The 20,359-nt window shown below is 37.1% G+C and overlaps 1 protein-coding gene across 2 annotated transcripts in view; it reads left to right on the plus strand.

Annotated features, from left to right (window-relative positions):
• The window catches only part of DCAF5 (DDB1 and CUL4 associated factor 5), a 65,691-nt gene that overhangs the window by 13,527 nt on the left and 31,805 nt on the right, over positions 1–20,359 (plus strand). For both annotated transcript variants that reach the window (XM_056492523.1, XM_056492524.1), the window contains exons 3-5: positions 588–624; positions 2,864–3,003; positions 4,998–5,127. In XM_056492523.1, the coding sequence (XP_056348498.1) occupies positions 588–624; positions 2,864–3,003; positions 4,998–5,127 (307 nt within the window). The remainder of the gene's footprint in view (positions 1–587; positions 625–2,863; positions 3,004–4,997; positions 5,128–20,359) is intronic.

Consider the following 20,359-nt stretch of genomic DNA (forward strand, 5'->3'; position numbering starts at 1 on the left):
CATGATTGTCTGGTTACTTGGTTTGGTTTTTGTTAATACAGAAAAAATTACATTGGCCGTCATGTTCATACCTTCTCAATGGCTGCAAAACCCTGAGTGCTGAAAGTGTTATCTGGCAGTATTTGATTGGGGAGCTATGTGCATTTCATTTATGGCATCACTTTTCACCTTCCACAATCTTTTTATGGAGCATCCTTTGAGCAGGAAGAAAGAGGTATTTTCATCAGAGTTTAAAGTGTTCTGCTGCTTCATATTCTTTATTGCAAATTTCCCAAAACCGAAGCTCAAACTGGACAAAGAGTGATAAGTAGCATATTTAAGTGGAATAAGCATATAAGTGGAATTATTTGTTGACCAGTAGCAGATGAAACAGGTTGGTGCATTTGGTCGTGACTGGCAAAATCACATCAAACCTTTCATATGACAGAGCGAAGGGTAACCATGTAGCAACTGAGCTGGTCTTCTCTGTTTCAATATTGGTTTTAAAATTGTAATTTTTTTTTTTTAAAGTGGTTTGGGGTTTTTTCCACCATAATGCTTTTTAACCACTAGAACATGGTGTTAACTGCTTGTATTTCTCTTTTTAGGCAATGATGAGCAAGTTATACTCCATGATGTAGAAAGGTAAGTGCACTGTTTGTTTCCACTGCTTCAAGAACTCCTTTAATGTCCATTCACTGGAGTTGTTTTCTGTTTCAAATGAATGGTTTAGGAGAACAGTGTTTTAATACTGAAATTTGCTTTTTATTTATTTAATTTAACTGGAATGAAGTATTCCCCATCACCCCATTTTCTTTTTCAGCACTTGTGTTCTGTATTATTTTGACCTCAGGAAAGAAAATGGTTATTAAATATATATGCTCTCCTACAGATAGCACAGTAGGTTCTGAGTAGATTGTTCTGGCACATAAATAACTGTTGGCACATAGAGGCTTCTTTTTTTCAACAGACTCACCTGACTTGTGTTTAAGATGCCTAGTGTTTGGCCTACCTAACTTCCTTTATAAATTTTGGATGCAGGATTCCCCTACTAACATAGAGAATATTGGGTTTAATACTTTCCAGCAAAACTGCAAAACTGTTGGGAATTAGGCTTTGTTGAGCTGCATCAAGATTAGGCTGTTAGTGGAAGTGTAATTAATACAGTAGCAGTAATATGCATTGCATTTGACTTCTCTAGACATCATGTCTACTGAGCTTACTGCTTTTGAAGTGAAAAAAAACTTCAAAATTTTGTCTGTGCTATTAACTTCTACAGATTTAAGTGTTGATAATTCATTTAATATGAACTCAAGAAAATAAAGAAAAATCAGGAAGAGGTATATGTAAGAACGGAGAAATGTAAAACCTTGCATTTCTTTGAGTTTCCTGAATAACATTATATGGACATATTTCTTGATGTGTTTGTCCAAAGCCTTTTGCATTGAACTGTTCAGTGTATATTTACCTTCCATCATACCTTATGTCTGCTCCTTGCATAAATCTTACATACAAACTGGGTAAAAGTAACTGCCTTCTGTTCTGATGGTTTCTCAGGAGTATTGTGTTGTTTATTGTTTGGGTTTTGGGTTTTGTTTTATTTTGTTTGTTTGTCTGGCTGGTTTTTGGGTTTTTGTTTATTTGTCATTTTAACTTTTCTATATAACACATTTTTTCTGGCTGTGCCTTGTTTGGGTGTTTTAACAAGTCTTTTTGATATGTGCATATTTTTAATGTACTTTTGTAATCAGGTTTTTATGTATTTTTTGGTGTGCTAAGTCCGGTTGTAATCCATACAGAATTCCTTCCTTTAAGGCTATTTTGTATGGCCTTCTAAAAGAAATCTTAGTAGATCAAATTCTAATTGATTTCTGTGGAAAGTTAATCACTTTTTAATGATAACACTTGGTCTGTCAGTTGCTTTTTCATAACTTTAAATGGCTTTTTCTGTTACTGTTTTTTCCCCTTTCTATTAATGATCCCTGAGACAGAGTTAGTAGATCTGCCACTAAGAACATCTATTGCCATGTGAGCAAAATGCTGATTTTATGTGGGATCTCTTTGGTGCAGCTTCCATGAGATATAGGGTTTGTATATAAAGTTTATTCCCTAAAGAAATAAAGGGACTTTTTAAAAGAAATAAAACAGTTCCAGGATCTTCTTATTTAGTATTTCAGTTTTTCTACCATAGTATTACAGTATTTCTACTATATACCACTCTTCCAGCTTTTTATTTGAACTAAAACACTGGGAAAAAAATAGAGAATGTGCTTTTTCTTTTTTCATTTTTGAAAATGTGAAATTCAATTGTGAAACAGCTGAAATCCAGATATACTTTTGGGGGAATTATTTTTATTTTATTTTTTCTTTGCTGTTCTTTCCACATAGAAAAATATAGGTCTGGTCTATCCTGAAAAACAAAGAAAACTTACTGAAAAAACCATCTGGAAAGTTGCTCTTATGCGAGCTTCAACTAAACTTTTGGATGAAACAGAAACCTGTATTAAAGAATGAACTTCTATCTTGTTTTCCTTTTTTACATTAAATAGTAAAAATTTACTCCAGAGGTCCCAAGGCTTCTTTCCCTTTCCCATTACATCCTTCCAAACTTAAATCTAACACCTCATGTGTTCCATAGCATCTTGCAGTGTCTGAAGTTTTTAATGTTTCGATTTTAGTTTGAGAGATTTTTTCCCTCATAGCATGAAGTCAGTGTACATGGGTATTTTGGTCATTTTTTACTGTAATTAAACACAAGGGTCTTCTTATGAAATTACAGAAACTATGTCACAAAGTGTTTCTAGGTAGATAAAGGGATAAATACTTTGCTGTATAAAACAATAGAAAAAGAAGGAAGAATGATAATGTTGTGTCTCTTTTCCAGCACTGAGACCTTGGATGTGTTTGCCCATGAAGATGCAGTGTATGGCCTTTCAGTGAGCCCAGTAAATGACAACATCTTTGCTAGTTCATCAGATGATGGCCGGGTTCTTATCTGGGACATCCGAGAATCTTCCCATGGAGGTAAGGTATCTACAAGGAAAATATAATTCATTTAGGAAGAATTCATGCAAGGCAAGGAAGAGAAAATTTGTTTATCTGGGACAGTCGTGACGGTGAGTCTTGGAGAAGGGTGAAAGTGAGGCATAATTGTTTTGCCAGTGATTGGCAAGTCCTGGTCTTTACAGTTCTGTTACTGTCTTAAATGACTACTTGTAATTTTTATTAAGGATGGTATTGAGCTACTCCCTTCAGAACCATGTTCATACTCCTGTGTATAAGAGCTACAATTGTGAATGAGCGTAAGGAACAATAGAAAAGTAATCCCCCTACTTTTCATTAAAATTACTTTGTGCCTCATTAGTTTAGCTCTTGTAATCTCTCTTTGACAGGCTGAAAGGCAAAGATAAGATACTTTTGGTATCTTAGAAGAAAACCGCAGTGACAATCTATTTATAATAAAAGGTGTGAAGGAAAGCACCAGTAATTAGTGACAATGATTTGTCTAAGGAAATATGCACAAATTGAAAGTTTATTTAAAACCCAGCTCTTTTATTTGGCAATCTGATGTTTGTCTCTCATTCAGCTGATGCAGGCCTTTGCTTCTCAGTGGGGGCTGCCATTTTAATAACGCAGCCTTTTATATCCCAGCAGGATTCTGATTTGATGATGCAAACATAGAAGGTCAGCTTTGGTGTTAAACCTTGTTTGGAGCTGATGGCAGAGCAACAGCAATTTCTAAAGCCTTTGGGCAGACTGGCAGAACAAAAGTTGGCTTCTTTTCTTCTTTTTACTTTTGACTCTTATGACAATGAATAGCACCATGGAGATTCATCTGTGGTCAGAAATCTTTGTTTTCATCACTGCTAAAGAAACACTAAAAAGGAAAATCCCTGATGAAAAAACTTGTAATAGAGTATGAGGGGAGAGTAGAGACAAGACAAATATCATTTGCTTGATAGGCAATAATTTCATAAGGTACTGGGAATCTGAGAGGGTTGCTTGCTTAACCATGTTTTATATGTGGTAATGAGGGAAATGAGGAAAGAAAATGACATAGCTCTGGGGCTGCTTGTGGGACTACAAGTGCTGCACATTGTGGCTCAGGTAGGGACAATAATTTTCTCCCAAGCACATGAGTAGCACAGGAGTTGCACCAAAGCAGATAGTGAGTGGGAAAATCTGGCCAAATCCCTGGCTCAAAATATGGATTGAATCTGGTTTCTTAGTTGAATGACATAGTGGCAGCATGCCACAAAAGACACAAACAAGGAATAGAGTTAGACTGCCTAAAGCTGTACGCTCACAGAAGCAGAGAGAAGGTAACAGAGTCAAGGCTTTTCCCCACTCTTCACAGAGATAATATTTTGATGGAATAAATAAGGCAGGGTAGCAGTCCAAATACAGTCTTAAGAGAGGGAGAGTCTGAATGAGCATGTTTTCTACTCTGTGTGTGAACAGCAAGAGCTAACTGTTAACAATTTTTTTTATTTTTTTTTTAATGCAAGAGGAACACCCTTCTTGTCTGCTTGTGCAGCCCTTAAGAGGTGGTAGGCTTCTTTTCCCCACTTGTTTCACTTCTTGTAATATTATTCTCCCTGGGTAATCAGCAGTGACTGTGGAAGGTCTCAGGCATATATTACTAGGAATCTTTCAGAAGCCCCTCCATGTATAGTCCTTATCAGATGAGCATTTGGTCATGAACCTTAAGAAGATTTAAGTATTTGATTTTTGAATAGCTAGTTTAAAACTCTGATAACCTTTCATAAAGCAAATTATGTCTTGAAATTCAGTATGTGTCCTTTTCCATATTTAGACTGCATTAATGTAAACGTGGGTGGATTTTAAAACTTCAGGTTTTATATTGCTTTGGATGTGTCAGCTTGGGAAGTGGTTTGAACATGTCTCCATATCTTCAGATCTTGTTATGCTATTTCCATATTCAGCTGCCAAACTCCTTGCATTGAAGTTGAATGCATTGTTTGTTCTTATGTCTGAAATTTCAACTTTTTCAACAGAGCCCTTCTGCTTGGCACACTACCCATCAGCCTTTCACAGTGTGATGTTTAATCCAGTAGAACCCAGATTACTGGCCACTGCCAACTCTAAGGAAGGTGTGGGACTCTGGGATATTCGTAAACCTCAGAGGTATGATCTGGCTGTCCTTGTTTTATTTCTTTCCCTTGGGAGGTGATGGCATGCTGCTTTTTAAAAAATTTTTTTAAGTCACAAAGATGCAGAACAAAGTTAACAGCAATGTTGGTAATCAATTTTTTTACGTAATAATATTCTTCTTCATACTTATGATCTAATTTGATTTAAAATGGGGCTAGATCTTCAGTGTTAAGGTAAGTTGTTTTTTTTTTAAACCTGCCTGGCTTCACCACTGCAGATTAACTTGGATTGCTATGTCAAGTTCTCATCATTATATTTAGCACTGTCTTGGTAAGAAGCACTACTGGAAGAAGCTGTGGTGGGCACTGCCTGGTTTGCAGTTTGTTTTTCCTGCCCAGCTCAGTTTTTAGTGGCTGACTCAAGACTGTGGTCAAGGCAGATTTTTACTCAGTGCTTATGAGTTTAACATGACATCCTGAGTGATACAGACATCTGTATAATCATTTGGCTGCAGAATGTGCTTCCAGATTTGCATAGAATTAAAAACAAGTTAAGAGAATTAGGTTGCAGCTTGAAATATGGTTAGACAGGGTTCTAAAGTGGTTGTATACAGTGTCTGATACCAGACTTTGGCATGCATGAGAGATTAAGCTTTTTCAGTCTTTCAGATTTTGAATGTTTATTTTTCCATCATAAAAATCTGTGGTGGGTTAAGTCTGGCTGAATGCCAGCTGTAATATAAATGAATGCAGGTGTTAAGTCTTCAGCTACCATTTTTCTGGTATAGCCATTAGCTCTCCTCCTTTGCTTGATCAGAGATATGTCCCAAACATAAAAAAATGGCTCTAAAAAACTCTGCTGCCACTGCAGATTTTTTCCCTATGAAACTCTTAGGAAAGAGGACTCTTCAGAATGATCTGTGTCCTTCTAGTGGGCTGCCAAAGTCAGAGTCTCTCATATTTAAATAAATTAGGCTGGATTTTTAGTCTTTTTAAAGTAACAGATCATTTGACAAAAGTTCTACATGTCTCTGTAGATCTTATTTGCTAATCTAGAAAGCTGGAACTTGTTTTTTAATGTATTTGTGGCAATTCACTTTGTCATAAAAGGAAAATATATTTATTAATTTTAGATCGGTAAAGAAACAATCCCCACTCCAGTGGGGAAGTGGAAGCCACAATTTACACTCCTGTGTGTTTTAGTTTGTTACAGTCTCTTCTGGGGAAAACACACTTAATTATCAGAGGGAAAAAATAATTCTTGTTAAAGTAATCCACATAATGGTGTAAGTACTTGTGGTAGACTGCATACAGCTGAAGTTGGTATGTGCAGGAGTTTGTGAATATTTTCCATATTCTTGTTAATAATAAAGGATGCTGTAGTTGCAGGTAAGATGTGTGCCAAAAGCACTTTAGTTGGTGAGTTTTATAGGCAGAATGGGTTAAAGAGCCCTGAAATTCTCCATAATCTAGGGATAAACAGGAAGCTGCCTGTGCAAGCATGCCACTAGCACAGCAAAGGAGAGCTACTGCATCAGATGCTTTCATCATTGTCAAAAAAGCCAGCTAATGGTGAAAATTCCTGCTTCTCTACATGTTTACAGCTTTCTTTTATACTGTCTTTGGAATCCAAGGTAGGAAGGATGGAGAAATAGAGGTTTTTGAGGGACATGATTTAGAAACATTTGTTTGATTGTTGAATCTTTGCTGGGATTGTTGTACAGCACAATATATAAATAACTACAGTAAAAAGTTGCTAGATCTGTCTATTTCTTCCCTAGTCTACATTTTTTATTTACATTGCTGCACATGAGGCTCACCTGTGAGGGATTTTTATGCCTTAAGCCACCAAGGGAAATTCCTCCTTTCCCTCAGTATTGATGTAATCCATCATAACACTGAGGCCATTGTGGAAGTTTTTCAGTCCTATAATTCCAGCTGTGGTGCTAATAGAAAATACTAGATCAGTTAAACCTTAACTGTTTTGTCATATTGTGTGGTAGTGGGGTTTTGATTAGAGGTAGAAAGAAGGGGAAGAAGTGTAGATACTTTTAAACATTGCTGTGGATTGCCAAAATTTTAACTTCCAGTGGTTTAAGCTGGACCACAGCATTCTTCCAATATGGGACCTGGGAAACAGTTACATGTAGTTAATCATTTGCTGCTGGTATAACACCTCCTGTAAAACTCAGTTCCCTAGCTACTGTCAGCCCTCAGATAGAGGCAGAGTTAGATGATGCAGGCACTACTTTTTGCTTCGTAATTGGAGGCTTCTCTGGGGAATCCTGCTGCTGCTTGTCTGCAAAATCCAACAAGTGAAAAGCTTGGAATTCCAAAGACTGTTTGTGGCCAGTAGCAGCACTGTAGTTAGCAATACCTTCACTTAACACCTATTGCAGCCAACAGCACTGTGTGTGTTGAGGCTTTTTACAGATATAGGTGAGGTTTGATAAAACTCACAGGATCTGGCTGGCCTTTACGCATCTGAAGGCGATCAGGTTTGATGCTGAATTTCTAGTTTTAATCAGCTGAGGCTTCTCAGGGGAAGTATAGTTTTTCTTTAATGCTTGATAATGCTTGTTCAGCTTGATAATGAACTATCAGAAAAGGAGAGATTTACTGTTAACTTCTATGTCAGTCAGTGGAATATGGCTAATTGTGTAGTCTTAAACTAATAGCTCTGCATTGAATAGAGCAGTAGTCCTTGTAGGTTAGAGAATTCAGATACAGACTTCATTGCTTGACAGGAACAAATGAGCTGTATCTACTTATTTCTCCAGAAAATCTGAGGCTTTTTACAGCAGTGTATTTTTTCTGAAATAAATGGCTTTTTTCCAATTGGATTATGGGAGAATTTGTCTCAGTTTGCTGTTGCATGCTTCCAGCCAGGAAAGTTGGTTTTGTCCACTTGTTTAGTCAGGCAACATTAAACACCCCTAAAAATTTTAAATTGAATACTTTTAAGGCCAGGAAAAAAGTCCTGATTATGAGTAGATTTTATTCATATACTGTGGAATTGGTTAACTTTCAAATGGGAAACTGGGAGTACTTTATGCTTGGCTACTACAGTGAAGGAGTTGATTGAGAAGCCAGCATTTCTTGGCAGGCATGTAGAAATTTAGAGACAGTTGCACAGCTCTGAATTGTGGAAAGTTTAGCTCACTTCAAATAATCATAATTTGATTAGTCTTGCTGACTGAGTCAGAATACAGAGGCGGATTCATTTTGCTTTTTCCCAAAGTTCATTCACAGCTTGATATCTCTTCTGTCTCAGATTTAGTGCAGCAATTGAGATGCTCTCTGTCTACCCCAGTATACTAATAAGATCTGGATGTGGTGGGTTGACTCCTCAAAATCCTCAAAAATAGCATATGGAGTGTTATAAATATAGAACTAATATAATTCTATTATTATAAGATGTCTAGTGATTTTGGAAATCTTATTTTTCTATTTTTAGAATGTGTAAGTATTTATATTCCTTCAGGTGGACATTAAACTGAAACCATCTGTATTGTTTCTTTTCTAAAAACAGTGCATTGAAAAGCTTTAAATGTGGTTTTGGTTGAGGAGGCTGCTGTAAGGCATTCTCACCACTAGATGGGGTCTGGAAGCTGTGCCTTTTTTGAAGAAAATTTTAAAAGGGAGGTCTGTGCTTTTTAAACTATTTACTATAAAATATCTTTTACAAATATTGTTACAGAATTTCTGGGGGCAGCTCAGAAAGTTAGAGTACAGATATATTTCAGCTGTTGTTAGGTACTCATGCTCTCCCTTCTCTTTTTCCACCCAGCTCCCTGACCATCTCCTTTTTACTGAAATAAACTGCTTTTTCCCTTAAGAAAATATTATCATTGTCCCCTTAATGCTTTCTTTTCATATGTTCCCTCCGACCCACCATTTACATCAACTTATGTGGAAGTTTTTGAGATCAAAATTATATTGGTTTGTCCTATTAATGACTGTCACATATTTTTAATCTCCATGCTGCAAAAAGGCTGTTCACAGAAGTCTGTTCTGCTTGTGATGGAAGCATTAAGCCAGTACTTTATGCACACTGGGATCCATTGGTGTGTCCAGGTCAAGGATTAAAATGCTATGTCTTGTGTCATAAATTCATATCTTGGGGTATTTTAGGTGAGTCTGAGAGAGCTTATCTAAAAACTACCCAGCCCTCATTCCTATGTCTGTTGCGTAGTTATGTGTTTGACCTGTTTTTTGAGCCAACTCATCAGGTCTGGAAGTTAGAACACTAAGCTGGAAAGGCTTTGTAGCTTTCTTGTGCCGTAGCAAGTTGAACTTGGTTCAGGGAGGGTCCAGTGGCAACTGTAAAGAATTGAGAAGAGACAGTAAGGCTGAGAAGAGGACATAAAAAGGAAACATGTCCTCATTTAAGGAGCAGTGAACTATTAGATATGTTCAGCTGTTTGTGGCATTCTGCTCATTCTGCTTTACTTGCTTTGGTTTCTTTTGCTGCACTAACCTTCCCCTTTTTTGCCTCCTCAGCATGTTCTTTACAAGTTTTTTATAAAGTAGAAGTGGAACCTGACCAAATCTGGGGATGATTTAACTTCCAAGGCTGCATGTTTCGTAAGAATAAACTATAAGCGGAGAATTTTTCTTTTTGTCATTTGACTTTTTGTGTTCATGGAGTAAAACACTGTTCCAGAACCCCAGACTTTAGTTTTGGAATCTGAAAATGTGTTTGTCCCCCTAATTCAAGTATTGGATTCAACTCTAAATGAGGTAGAAATGCTTACACACAGTAGATCTTTTTAAGATTCTTCTGAATGCTCACAAGATTTATGCTGTCTGCACAGTTGCAAGTCCATGTACTCAAAAAGCTGAACGATGACTTAAAAAAATCCCTGAGTAACAGGGCAAGCCTGGTATTCCTTGGTAATTGTAATCCTTATGGCATATTTTAAAATCTTTTTTTTTTGACCATACAAATCATAATGAGCCCAAGTTAAAGGAATGTCAGTTTTGGTGTTTTCCATTAAGTCTTTACAGATACATCCAAAAGGAACATTATTTCAGCTTCGATTTCTTTCTTTGTCTTGGCTGACAAGTAACTGCAGTTCAGAGCCCACTTCAACAAACTTTTTAACTCACATTAAATGAATATTTGTGTCTTAAATAACAGCAATCAAGAAGTCTTTCTTAGTGTGCTCTAATTAATGTTAAATTTGCCTCCTGCTCTGAGAATTTAGAGAAGCAAACTCCCAAGTTGTGGAGAAGGAATACACGTTGTTAGATATTAGTGAATCACCTAGTGGTTAGCTTGTTAAACAGTAAACAAAATAGAGAGCTATAGAAATTTTTTCCCTGTACTAAACCAATTAGTTTCAGGGAGGTCCTGAGAGAGGACTCTTCTTATCAGTTTTATGAATGTTCAGGTATGTCGATCTTGCCAATGTGTGAAGGACTTTGAAGGTGTGGCTGCACTGTGCTGCTGGTCTTGAACTGACTGCATTTCCTAAAGTCTTTGTCTTGAACAGAGCTTTTCTGTCAAGTGCTATTTATTAGGTGTTCAGCTTAGTCATTGTGCTGCAAGTAAACACCATCCAACTCTTAAAGCAATCTATCAAATCCATAACTTCTGGTTCACATGTACTGAAAATCACAGTTCTTTTGAAAATCCATTTCTTGGCTCCTGATAGCTTTGACTTGTAGTTTCTCTTACTTTAGTTCCCAGTCTTTTAAAGACCTGATGAGTATTACTTTTTTTGGTTTTGTATCAGTGGTCTGATAGCAAGAGGAAAAACACTGTTGGACATAGAAATCTTGCAGGTGGTATTTGATTGACATCTAGTTGGAAAAGTTAGGTTTCAGGTTTATGAGGCCTCTCTCCATATCAAAACAGGAGTGGTAGCTGCCAGAACTACAGGAAAATTGAGAATAATTCTTCGTAGTTTAGTTAAATGCATGTCAAATAGACCAGCTTTTCAAGAGAGGACTGAATATTACCTCTGAATAATGGCATGATTAATTCTGTTAGGGTTTATTTTTGATGTGTGGATGTGCGAGGGAAAGGGAAGAAAGGGAGATGATGAGTATTTGCAACTCTGTCTGTACCAGAGGTGATATTTTTAACCTGTTGCATAGAGAAGACTTTAGAAAATCTGTGTGGTGATGTTGGAGGTGTTCTAAGGTTAAACACAACATCATAACTGAGTACAAGTCCATAGATTGAGGTCTCCAGTGGTTTCCAACTTTAGTTTCTAGGGTCATACCTTCAAGGTATGTGATCCTTAAAGATCACACCAGAAGAACAGAGATGGTAGTTATTTTCTGAGAAATACTCACCCATGTGCTGAGTTTTTATCCTTTCTAGCTTTAACTCCTGAGCTCACTCTATAAAGTAACAGTTGCCTTCTTTTATCTGTGTGTTACCAAGATGTCTGGCATGTTGGATGAAATACTGGGCTTCTGCAAGTGTAAGTGAGGGATCCAGTATTGTTAGTGATTGTATTGGGGATATTAATTCAGGAGCCAAAAAAAACCCCACAGGGTTTGCTTGTGACAGAGAGCTTACCAAGGTTCAGAGCTCTTTCCTTAAAAGCTGGTGCTGGTGGATTGGGAATTTTCTTCTTGTCGAATCTCTTCATGTTGATGGCAGGAATATTATGAGACTAAAGGTTTTGCTATGACTGTTTTACATTTTGACTTTTCATGTGAAGGAAAGAAGCCTCTGATTGTCATCACTTCCAGTGTGAATACTTTGGAATTCTCAAAGCCCCTGCAGGTGGAACAGTTCACTACACCATTGAATTGGCAAAAACCTGTTTCAATTATTTCAGTGCAATAGAAGTGTGCTGCGTGTTTCTCTGTCTGGAGACCTTTGTCAGTACTGCTCTCAGCAGAGCACTGTATTAAGGACTGCAGGAGAAATGTGTGTATCTTAGCAACCACTTGTTCATTGTCAGGCTTATCATTTCTTTCTCTTCTCAGTGGAATAATTTGTTGTGAGTTTTGACTAACTTGATGCTGCTAAAAGTAATCTATTTAGTTAGGCTACAGTATAACAAATTTTAAGTGCTATTTTGGAACTCACCAATATAGGTCAACCACACCACCTCAAATAGTTCAAATAACTTTTTGCAGTTCAGGAAATAGAACTCATCCCACACATGTACCATCCTCATATGTTACACTTCTGCTTTGCTGAGGCAGCTCAACTGATCAGTTTTGAACATCTCCTAACCAGATCCAATTCAGCATATTTGCCCCAAATTACACAGAACCTAAATGTAGATACTTTTCCCCCTAATTGTCTTCCTTTACTTCTCAAAAGTTCCCTTTAATGTGGTAGAAAGTGAACTGACTATTGCTTAAGTTAATGGGGATTTAATTTTTCTGGAAATCTTTTGGGTATGTTGAAGGAACATTTGAATAGTAATGGAATCTGGGGGAGTAGTACTTTTTGGATGGCATTTGGCTTTGATTTCCTCATTGTGAACATAAATCTCTGAAACATTTGCCACAAATTTAGCCAAAATCAACCACTTATTTAGAATTAGAAATATCTAAGGTAGTTTCCTCTGCCTTTCCTTCTTTCTTCTCACTGAAAGAAAAAAGGGAGTACTTGCAAATGAGCCTTTTTTGACTTTGGACAAAGAGAGGTGGTGACAATCATCAAGGCTTTAGTCATGTTGATGACTTTCTTTCATGTGGAGACTTTTTTTTGTGGTTGTCATCTTCAGTAAATTGATGCTTTTTTTTTACCTTTTTTTTCTTTAAAGACAGGAGTGCAGCCTGAAGTTGTGAAATATGTAAATCAGTGAATTTATTGTTAATTTATTTTTTTTTTTATTCTGAAGCAGTAATTTCTGTTGCTGGTGTGAGCATTGCCTAATAGATAGTCTGGAAATACTTAAGTGTGCAAGTCTGCCAAATGCTATCTGGTATTTAAGTGTGTGAAACAGGTGCCATAGTCTCTTTTTCTCACCCTTCTGCCTTGTCCTTATTGTGGAATTTACTGGGATGGTACCATAGGGAGGGCCCTCTCACTTAGCTTCTGTTTTAGATGTACACACTCCATATTTAATTTGCAGTCCTGCTTTATGCATGACCTTAGCAGCCCTCTTGGGTTAGAGTGTTTAGCTTAGCTTTCTCTCTGTTTAGGCTGGTATCCTTCCTGGAGTGGAGTGTATTTAGAAAGATTTTTAACTTTCCCCTAGGATCCCCAGATTTGTTGATCAGACACACAATTCAGTTTTGGAGAACTGAGGTCCAAACTGTATAATAAAAATGGGTGTTCTTAGTAGCTCAGCTTTTAATTCTTTGTTGTTTTCAGACAGGGCTATGGTCATTCTTCTGTTTCACCTCTTCTGTCTTGATTGCCCTCCATCACATGCACAGAGATTTTCTGATTTGAAGATGAAATTTTTTCACATCTATCAGCATCCTCACATTAGCATTCTTGGTTCTGGCAGGCACTTTAAGCTCAGTCCTGTCCCTTTGCTCTGTGGGATCCATCTTGCTCCTACATGCAGAGGTGCTATTCAGATTTTAGGTATTCAACACTGTGTGTAACTATAAACAAGAAGTCAGGAAACCTGGTTTTGTTTCACAGTGTTGTTTAGGTCTGTTAGTTGACCTTTCTTGCCCTTGGTTTTTCCTGTACCAAGAAAAGAGAAAATTGCCTACTTCAAAAGCCTCATAGTGCTTAATCACTTTGTTAGCTTTGAAATACTTTAGCACCCAGGTCTCTTTAAAGCAAGAATTTAAAGTGCAAAGTATTGTCCTTGTAATGCAAATTTTAAAATTATAATCTGTTGTTCAAAAGAAGCTCAGATTGAATGGGTTTTTGTTGATGGCTTTCTTAAGGAAGTAATCATTGTAAGTCTTGCCCTAATCACCTCTATACCTATATTTAATATGGAGGGAATGTTTAAAAAACCCTTTTTTGTGTAAAAAGAAAAAAAATAGGAGAAAGAATAATTAAAAAAAAATATTAGTGACTGAAATCAAAGGAGAGATCCACTTAGTGCATTTGCTAGGAGAACATCTGAAATATTAGTTTAATCCTTTTTTAAGAGAAGGGAATTAGTCTTTGAAACATCATTCCAGGGGAAATTGTGGTGAAACCTATCTGATGAGTCCAAAGTTATGTCTGCAGTTGCATTCACTTAGCTTTAGGTGAAAGTTTATATTCATCTTTTACCTACTAGAGGCAAAAGCTTTATTAGTTCAAGACTGGACTCTACTGCAGAAGCATTTTGGATCTTGCCAATTTTCCTGTCAAAAGAAAGGCCTACTTTCTTCTTGATGCTATTTTCTGTAATTTCTGCTTGTGTAGTTTTTGTAAATTAAAAATTCCTGCAGCTTCATAGAAAAAGCAGAGAAGTAAGTGTATATATATTATTGGATAAGAGAACAAATCTGTGTCTGATGTTACTCAGCTTCCTATTGCAAGACAACAATTGCAACACAGAAATGTGTAGGAAAAATGTATCATAAGACTGCAGTATTGACATGTGACTGATTTTGCATAAAGTATGAAAATGGCTTTATTCTTCAGGAGAGATTGCCAACTTTTACACTCAGATTATTTTTCTAAGGTAACATTCTCTGATATCCATGTTCTTTGTGTTCTAAAGACTTTGGTGAATGCTTGGTTTTGGGAACAAGTCCCAGTCCTTTATTTGGTCTAAAGGTCATCTTCCCATGCCATGTCTGGCTGTATTTCCATCTTCTCTATCTGGTTATCTGATGGAACCTGCTCCTTTGTGTTTTGCTGGATTTAGCTGAGCAGTGCTCTCTGTCACAGTCTGTACTCCATCCTACAAGGTGCTATTTCTGAACAGGCTGAATAATGGACTCTGATCAGAGAATTTAGGGATTAGAAAAGGATGGAAATTATCAGGTGTTTCAGCTAGTTTGTTTGTGGCGTTGGATAGTTGCTTTTTACATTGTCTTCTCTAGTTTTTTGGTTTTTTTTTTTTAATCCAACTAAATTTTGTTGTTTGGTTGGGTTTTTGGTTTGTTTGGGTTTTTGTTATTTTCTGGAAAAACAAATTGTTTTCTTACTAGATCTCATTTATTACTTACATTACAGTAACACCTACATGATTCAAGCAGAGAGTGAGAATAGGACACTCTTGTGCCTGCTGACCTGCAGATCTGTAGTGAGGGCAAGTCTAGGGCAGGAGAATGTTTGGGAACAGGTCTGTAATAACACCAAAACAAGCCTTAGCTAGTGCTGGAGGAGGATGTGAAGCATTCAAACAAACAGGGGTTTTTGGGTTTTTTTTGCTTGTTGTCATTCACTAATGTTTAATCTTTGTAATGGTAGAGGTGACCTTAAATCCTGAAAGGATAAAAGTAATCCAGATGAAGGGGACAGTTTAGTATACTTTATACCTCTGCTCTTTCCATCTTCCTCAGAATACTGAAATTCCTGAGTTATTTTCCTGCGACTAAACGCAGAATACAGGAAATCATAATGCTTCCTGGAGAACTGCCTGAGATCACTGATGTAGCAACATTTTCATTCAGTGATTCAGTTGGGTCACAAGGGCCAAACTAGGCAAGCCTTTGTTGTTACGTTGTCGGGTTGCTCTGGGTACATAAATGGTGATGTTTGATGTTTTTAAGGCTCCAGTTTCTGAAGTCTGTTATCAGATAGGAATCTCAGTTATTAAAAAAATTAAAATATTGCCCTTGTGGTTTGGAGAGAACAGCAAAGCTTTTCTTCGCCTTAGGGTTTGCCATGCATGAAAGTCCATTAATGATGGGGAGATTCCTTTTTGAACTAGCTTATATGTTTCTGATCCTAACAGTAAACAGCAAAGAAATGTCACATTCTTGAACATGCAGAATCTTCACCCTGAATTCTGTACTTTTCTTATCTTGGTGGATGGAGTTGATTGTAATTATACTTTCTTTTTGAAGGAAAGCAAAGGTGTTTAGTTTTGCTAACGATACACAGCCTTTATTTTATTTGGTTATTGTTTAATAAGAAATAAATCCAAGCAAAACCCCTTACTCCCTGGTGATGATTCTTGGAAACAAGTCTTGTAAAGGTGGTAAGATTATCAGAAGTAGTGATGATAGAATTTAGAAAAATGACCTTGTTTCTGAAAAATAATAAAATCTTGAGTATGGCTTGTATACCTGCTAATCTTCAGACACTGATGGACTTCCTTCATGTTTGTTAACACTTCTATTACTTAGAGTGAAATGCTGTACACTTAGACACAATTTATCTGCTTTTCAAAGAAACTGTCTTGAGATTTCTGAGACTCATAATCTACTTTAGAAAGGTCTGCATTTATTATTGATATTGTGCTGACTTTTCTGTTATTGGTTAATTTGGCTCTAAGTGTTTGCTTCAAACTATATATGAATTGTGTCCTTTTAAACATACAATAATTTTCCTGCAAATAAACCCCCAAACTTTTCTGCAGTTTTCTAGGCCAAAATTCTGTTTGCCAAGTTTCATTCCAGTTATTTTTTTGCACAGTTAGAAGTTTCTCAATTTTGTGGTTACAGAATTGCTGACAAACACAGTTGTATGCAATGGTGTGTATTAGTTACAAGCATTCAGTTCATTCTTTCCTTTTAAGGTCATTCTTCCATTGACTTAGTCTCACTCGCTGCTCTTTGATACCAACACTCTTCCCTTGCTTAATTTATTTCTTTTCTTAAATGACACCCCTGTCCCAAGGACAGTGTCTGTACTGCAATGCAGTGATGCTGCTCCTTCCCTTACCCCACTGCCAGTAAAACCGAATTATTTACGTTTGTGGTGCTGCTCATGGATTCAAAGCCTTCCATTGTTTGGCTGAGCTGGTATTTAGTTAGCCTTGCCTGCTGCCTGTGTGCAGCGTATCCAGCTACAGAAATGACCATATTGCATATAATCATCCATTCTCTCCCTCCTCAGCCTCCCTCCAGCTCCAGCATGTGAGTTTGGATTGCAGTGTTCCATCTGTGAACTAAATATTTCTCTTAATCATACAATGTGACTTTTAAAAAAACTCAGAATTGCATGTGTCTCTCTCTATATTGCTTCCAGAGCTGGTAGGCAACATCAGCATTCCACAGCTGTCTGAGTGAGCCAAATTTGGAAGTAGAGTAAATCCGAGTAGTCTGGCTTCGGACTCATAAAAATAATGCCTCTGGCAGAAAGAGCACTCATCTTGTTCAAAAGTGTCCTTTAAGTATTGCCTTCAGATTTCTCACTAGCTGTCATGGTCTGTATCTTCAAGATGAGAGTATTGCTTCTGGCATGATGCATGAAGTAAACTTTTTAGTAACTGCAACAAGGTGTTGCCTCTGAAACTCCTTTGTTAGTGCATGCAGTAAGGGGCAGGCAGAAGTGGCAGTTCTAACATGAGCAACGTATCCAAACATGTCTACGCTGCTCCACAAAATCCTGTGTGAAAAAATCCAAAAGTAACACTAACTAAAGCTACAGAGCAACACCCTGGTGCTACTGAAAGAGGGGATATAGTCATTTGAACATACTTAAACACAGAACTTCTCTTTCTTCCCCCCCACCCCCCCAAAAAAAAAAAAAAAAGAAAAGAAAGTGCAAAAGCTGTCATTCTGAAGAGTTTGAAGTTCTTTAGAGCTTCTTGATTCAGATATCCTCCTTAGTACTAACGCGTATTAGTAGTGGCTTAATACTGTAAAAAACATCTTCTGCTGGTTTCTTTCTCAGAGAGGGCTGACTGCTTTTTTCCTGCAATTTGGATGGAGGTGGATACTCTAGAAAGGATCTCAGGCATTTTCTTTTTTTTATGCCTAAAACCGTCATGGTTGTTCTAGAATCAACAAAATTTTATGATGGAAGTTACCAAAGTTTTAGGGTTTCTCAGTTCTCAGTACTGCTACAATGTGCACTGCCTGCAGTGTAAGACAGAGAAAGAGAGGTTTCTCAAATCCTTTTTATGCTTTCTGTGAACTAAGTGAGCAGCTTTGCCACTAAGATAGAGCCATGAGCTGATCTCCCTTCGTACACATTCCCCCCTCTTATTTGTGAACATATCTCTCAGATGTTCTGTCCTAGGAGGGGAGAGTAGGAGCAAATATTTTTCCTCTGTTTGGATCAGGAATTGGATGTTTGCTGGTGGCTTCTGTCAGTTTATTCACTTCATCCCCACCTGACTACCTGCTGCCTCTTTTTGGAGTTTGTTAAAGGAAAACACTGTGCAGTTAATTTAATAAGTCCTTTCAGAGAGGCAGAGAGTAAGCACTCAGGGCACAGCAGGGTGAGGAAACAGAAAACTGCTTGTGATTAGTATAGTGAAATGTTGCACTTGGAGCTACCATGTCAGACTTTCAGGGCCAGAATTAAGGCAAGTGGGGAAAGTCATTACTCTCATAAATAAATGGCAAACAGCTATTTTAGTATTTCTTCCTGTATCAGCCAAACTAGCTCACTGCTTTTTTTGTTAGTGTGGGGGTTTAATTTTTTTGTTTGGTTTTCTTTTTTTTTGTTTGAGCCAAACTGAAAATAAAAAGCCAAACTTCAGCAGGAACTGTATTGCCATTACATGGAAATTACATGTTTGGCTGAATTTTGTGGAGTGAGGACCTGAGGCAGACAAAGCTGTGAATCTTTTGAAGAGGATTAACTATGTAGCTCCTTAATTCTCGATTTCTCATGTGTGGATATGATAATTTTTTCTGAAGTTTGTCTCTCTTGCTTTTTTTAATTTCTGAGTAAAACATTCTTTTGGAACTTGGTTACATTGAAGTTACTGCAACACAATATGGAATTCAATTCCAAGTGTTTGCTTTGGTACCTTTGACTGCTATAGAAGCTTAATGAAACATCTGTAAGCAGAATGGAAGCCAGTTTAATATTGCACTCCTATTGCTATAAAATATAATCTCAAATTATTTCAGGCAGGGCATAATACTAGTAACCATGGAAACTTTGCTTGAAGACTTGAAAGGATGGGGCATCTTGTAGGCTCACTCACTTGTAGGCAGAAAGAATTCTGGGTTGTGATTTGGATTAAGGGAGAGAACTGGTAATGAGAGGAGAAGCTGAATCTTGGTACAGCAGTGGGTGCACCTAAACATTAAGTCTGGTTGGTACATATTTGTTATGACCTTCTTATTCATGTTGGACAACTCATATTTGTATTAAAAAATTACTTTTCTTACCCAAAAAAATCTGGTGTTGTTTCTTCTGCCTCTTTTTGTGTTGAGTTTTGGTTGGGTTGGGGTTTTGAGGGGTTTATGATGTTTTAGCTTATTTGTTTGTATTTTGTTAAGGAAGTGGAAAATTCCATGGAACAAAAATGGCTTAGTAAGACCTATCAGAAGAGGGGGAAGAAAAAATGTCATATGTGTTTTGGTTATCTTGTTTTGTTTAGATTTTCAATGCCTGACTGAGTATTTTGAGCTGAGTACTTTATTGGTGTCAATTAACAGAAACTAAGGCTGATGAGAGGGATCCTAAATCCTTGTCTCTAAGCTTACGTTGTCTAGTATTAAATTCTCTCATGTTTTTAATTGTATACTTTGAACATGATTAAGAAAACCTTGGCGACTTTGCCATGGAGGAGGAGAGCATGAGACAGCAGGGCTGTTCGTGCTGATGGAAGTGTTCTGAAATTTTGGTGCCCAGCTTGAAGAATTACTAGTTAGTTGGCTTTGAAAATGTGACTTCTGGTGCCTTTGTGGCACCCTGGCTTTGACTGTTCAGTTCACAAAGAGTGTGTGTGTGTGAGAGCAGCTTATTTCTAGGGTATTCCTTATGTAGAATATTATATTTTGTGTTGGTTTTGTTTGACTCTAGCTTAGGAACAATGGTTTTTTAAATTTACCATAAAGATACCATATCTCAGGCAATGATGCATGTTTCGACCTGCATGGAATGTGGCTTCCCATCCATGTGGAGTGACTCATTCTTCATACTTGTTGGGGCAAAGGGCTATATAAGAAAGTATTATGCATTAAAATCTATGAATAACCTTCCCTCAAGAATTTATCAATTCTGAGCTGGCATGCTTTCTGGTCCAGAAGGGACATAAAAGTAATGGTTCTCAACAAGATTTGATGCTTATTGCTCAAAACAGAACTGTTAACAAATTTATGAGCTTTAGTACTGTTTAGGGAGTTTAAGTGATCACTGAACAAAAAAAGGGATTAAATGTCTTGCATCTTTGTCTCGCTTTCCATATACACAATAATTTCAAGTATACAGATTGAATGAAGTCTTTGAACAGAGCAGAAAGTCTGTACAAGTTACATTTAAGTTGTGCTTTGATTAAGTTTAGGTTCCTTTATGGAACAAATTCCAT

This window comes from Oenanthe melanoleuca, chromosome 5 (assembly GCF_029582105.1).
Source record: "Oenanthe melanoleuca isolate GR-GAL-2019-014 chromosome 5, OMel1.0, whole genome shotgun sequence".
Taxonomy (NCBI): Eukaryota; Metazoa; Chordata; class Aves; order Passeriformes; family Muscicapidae; genus Oenanthe; species Oenanthe melanoleuca.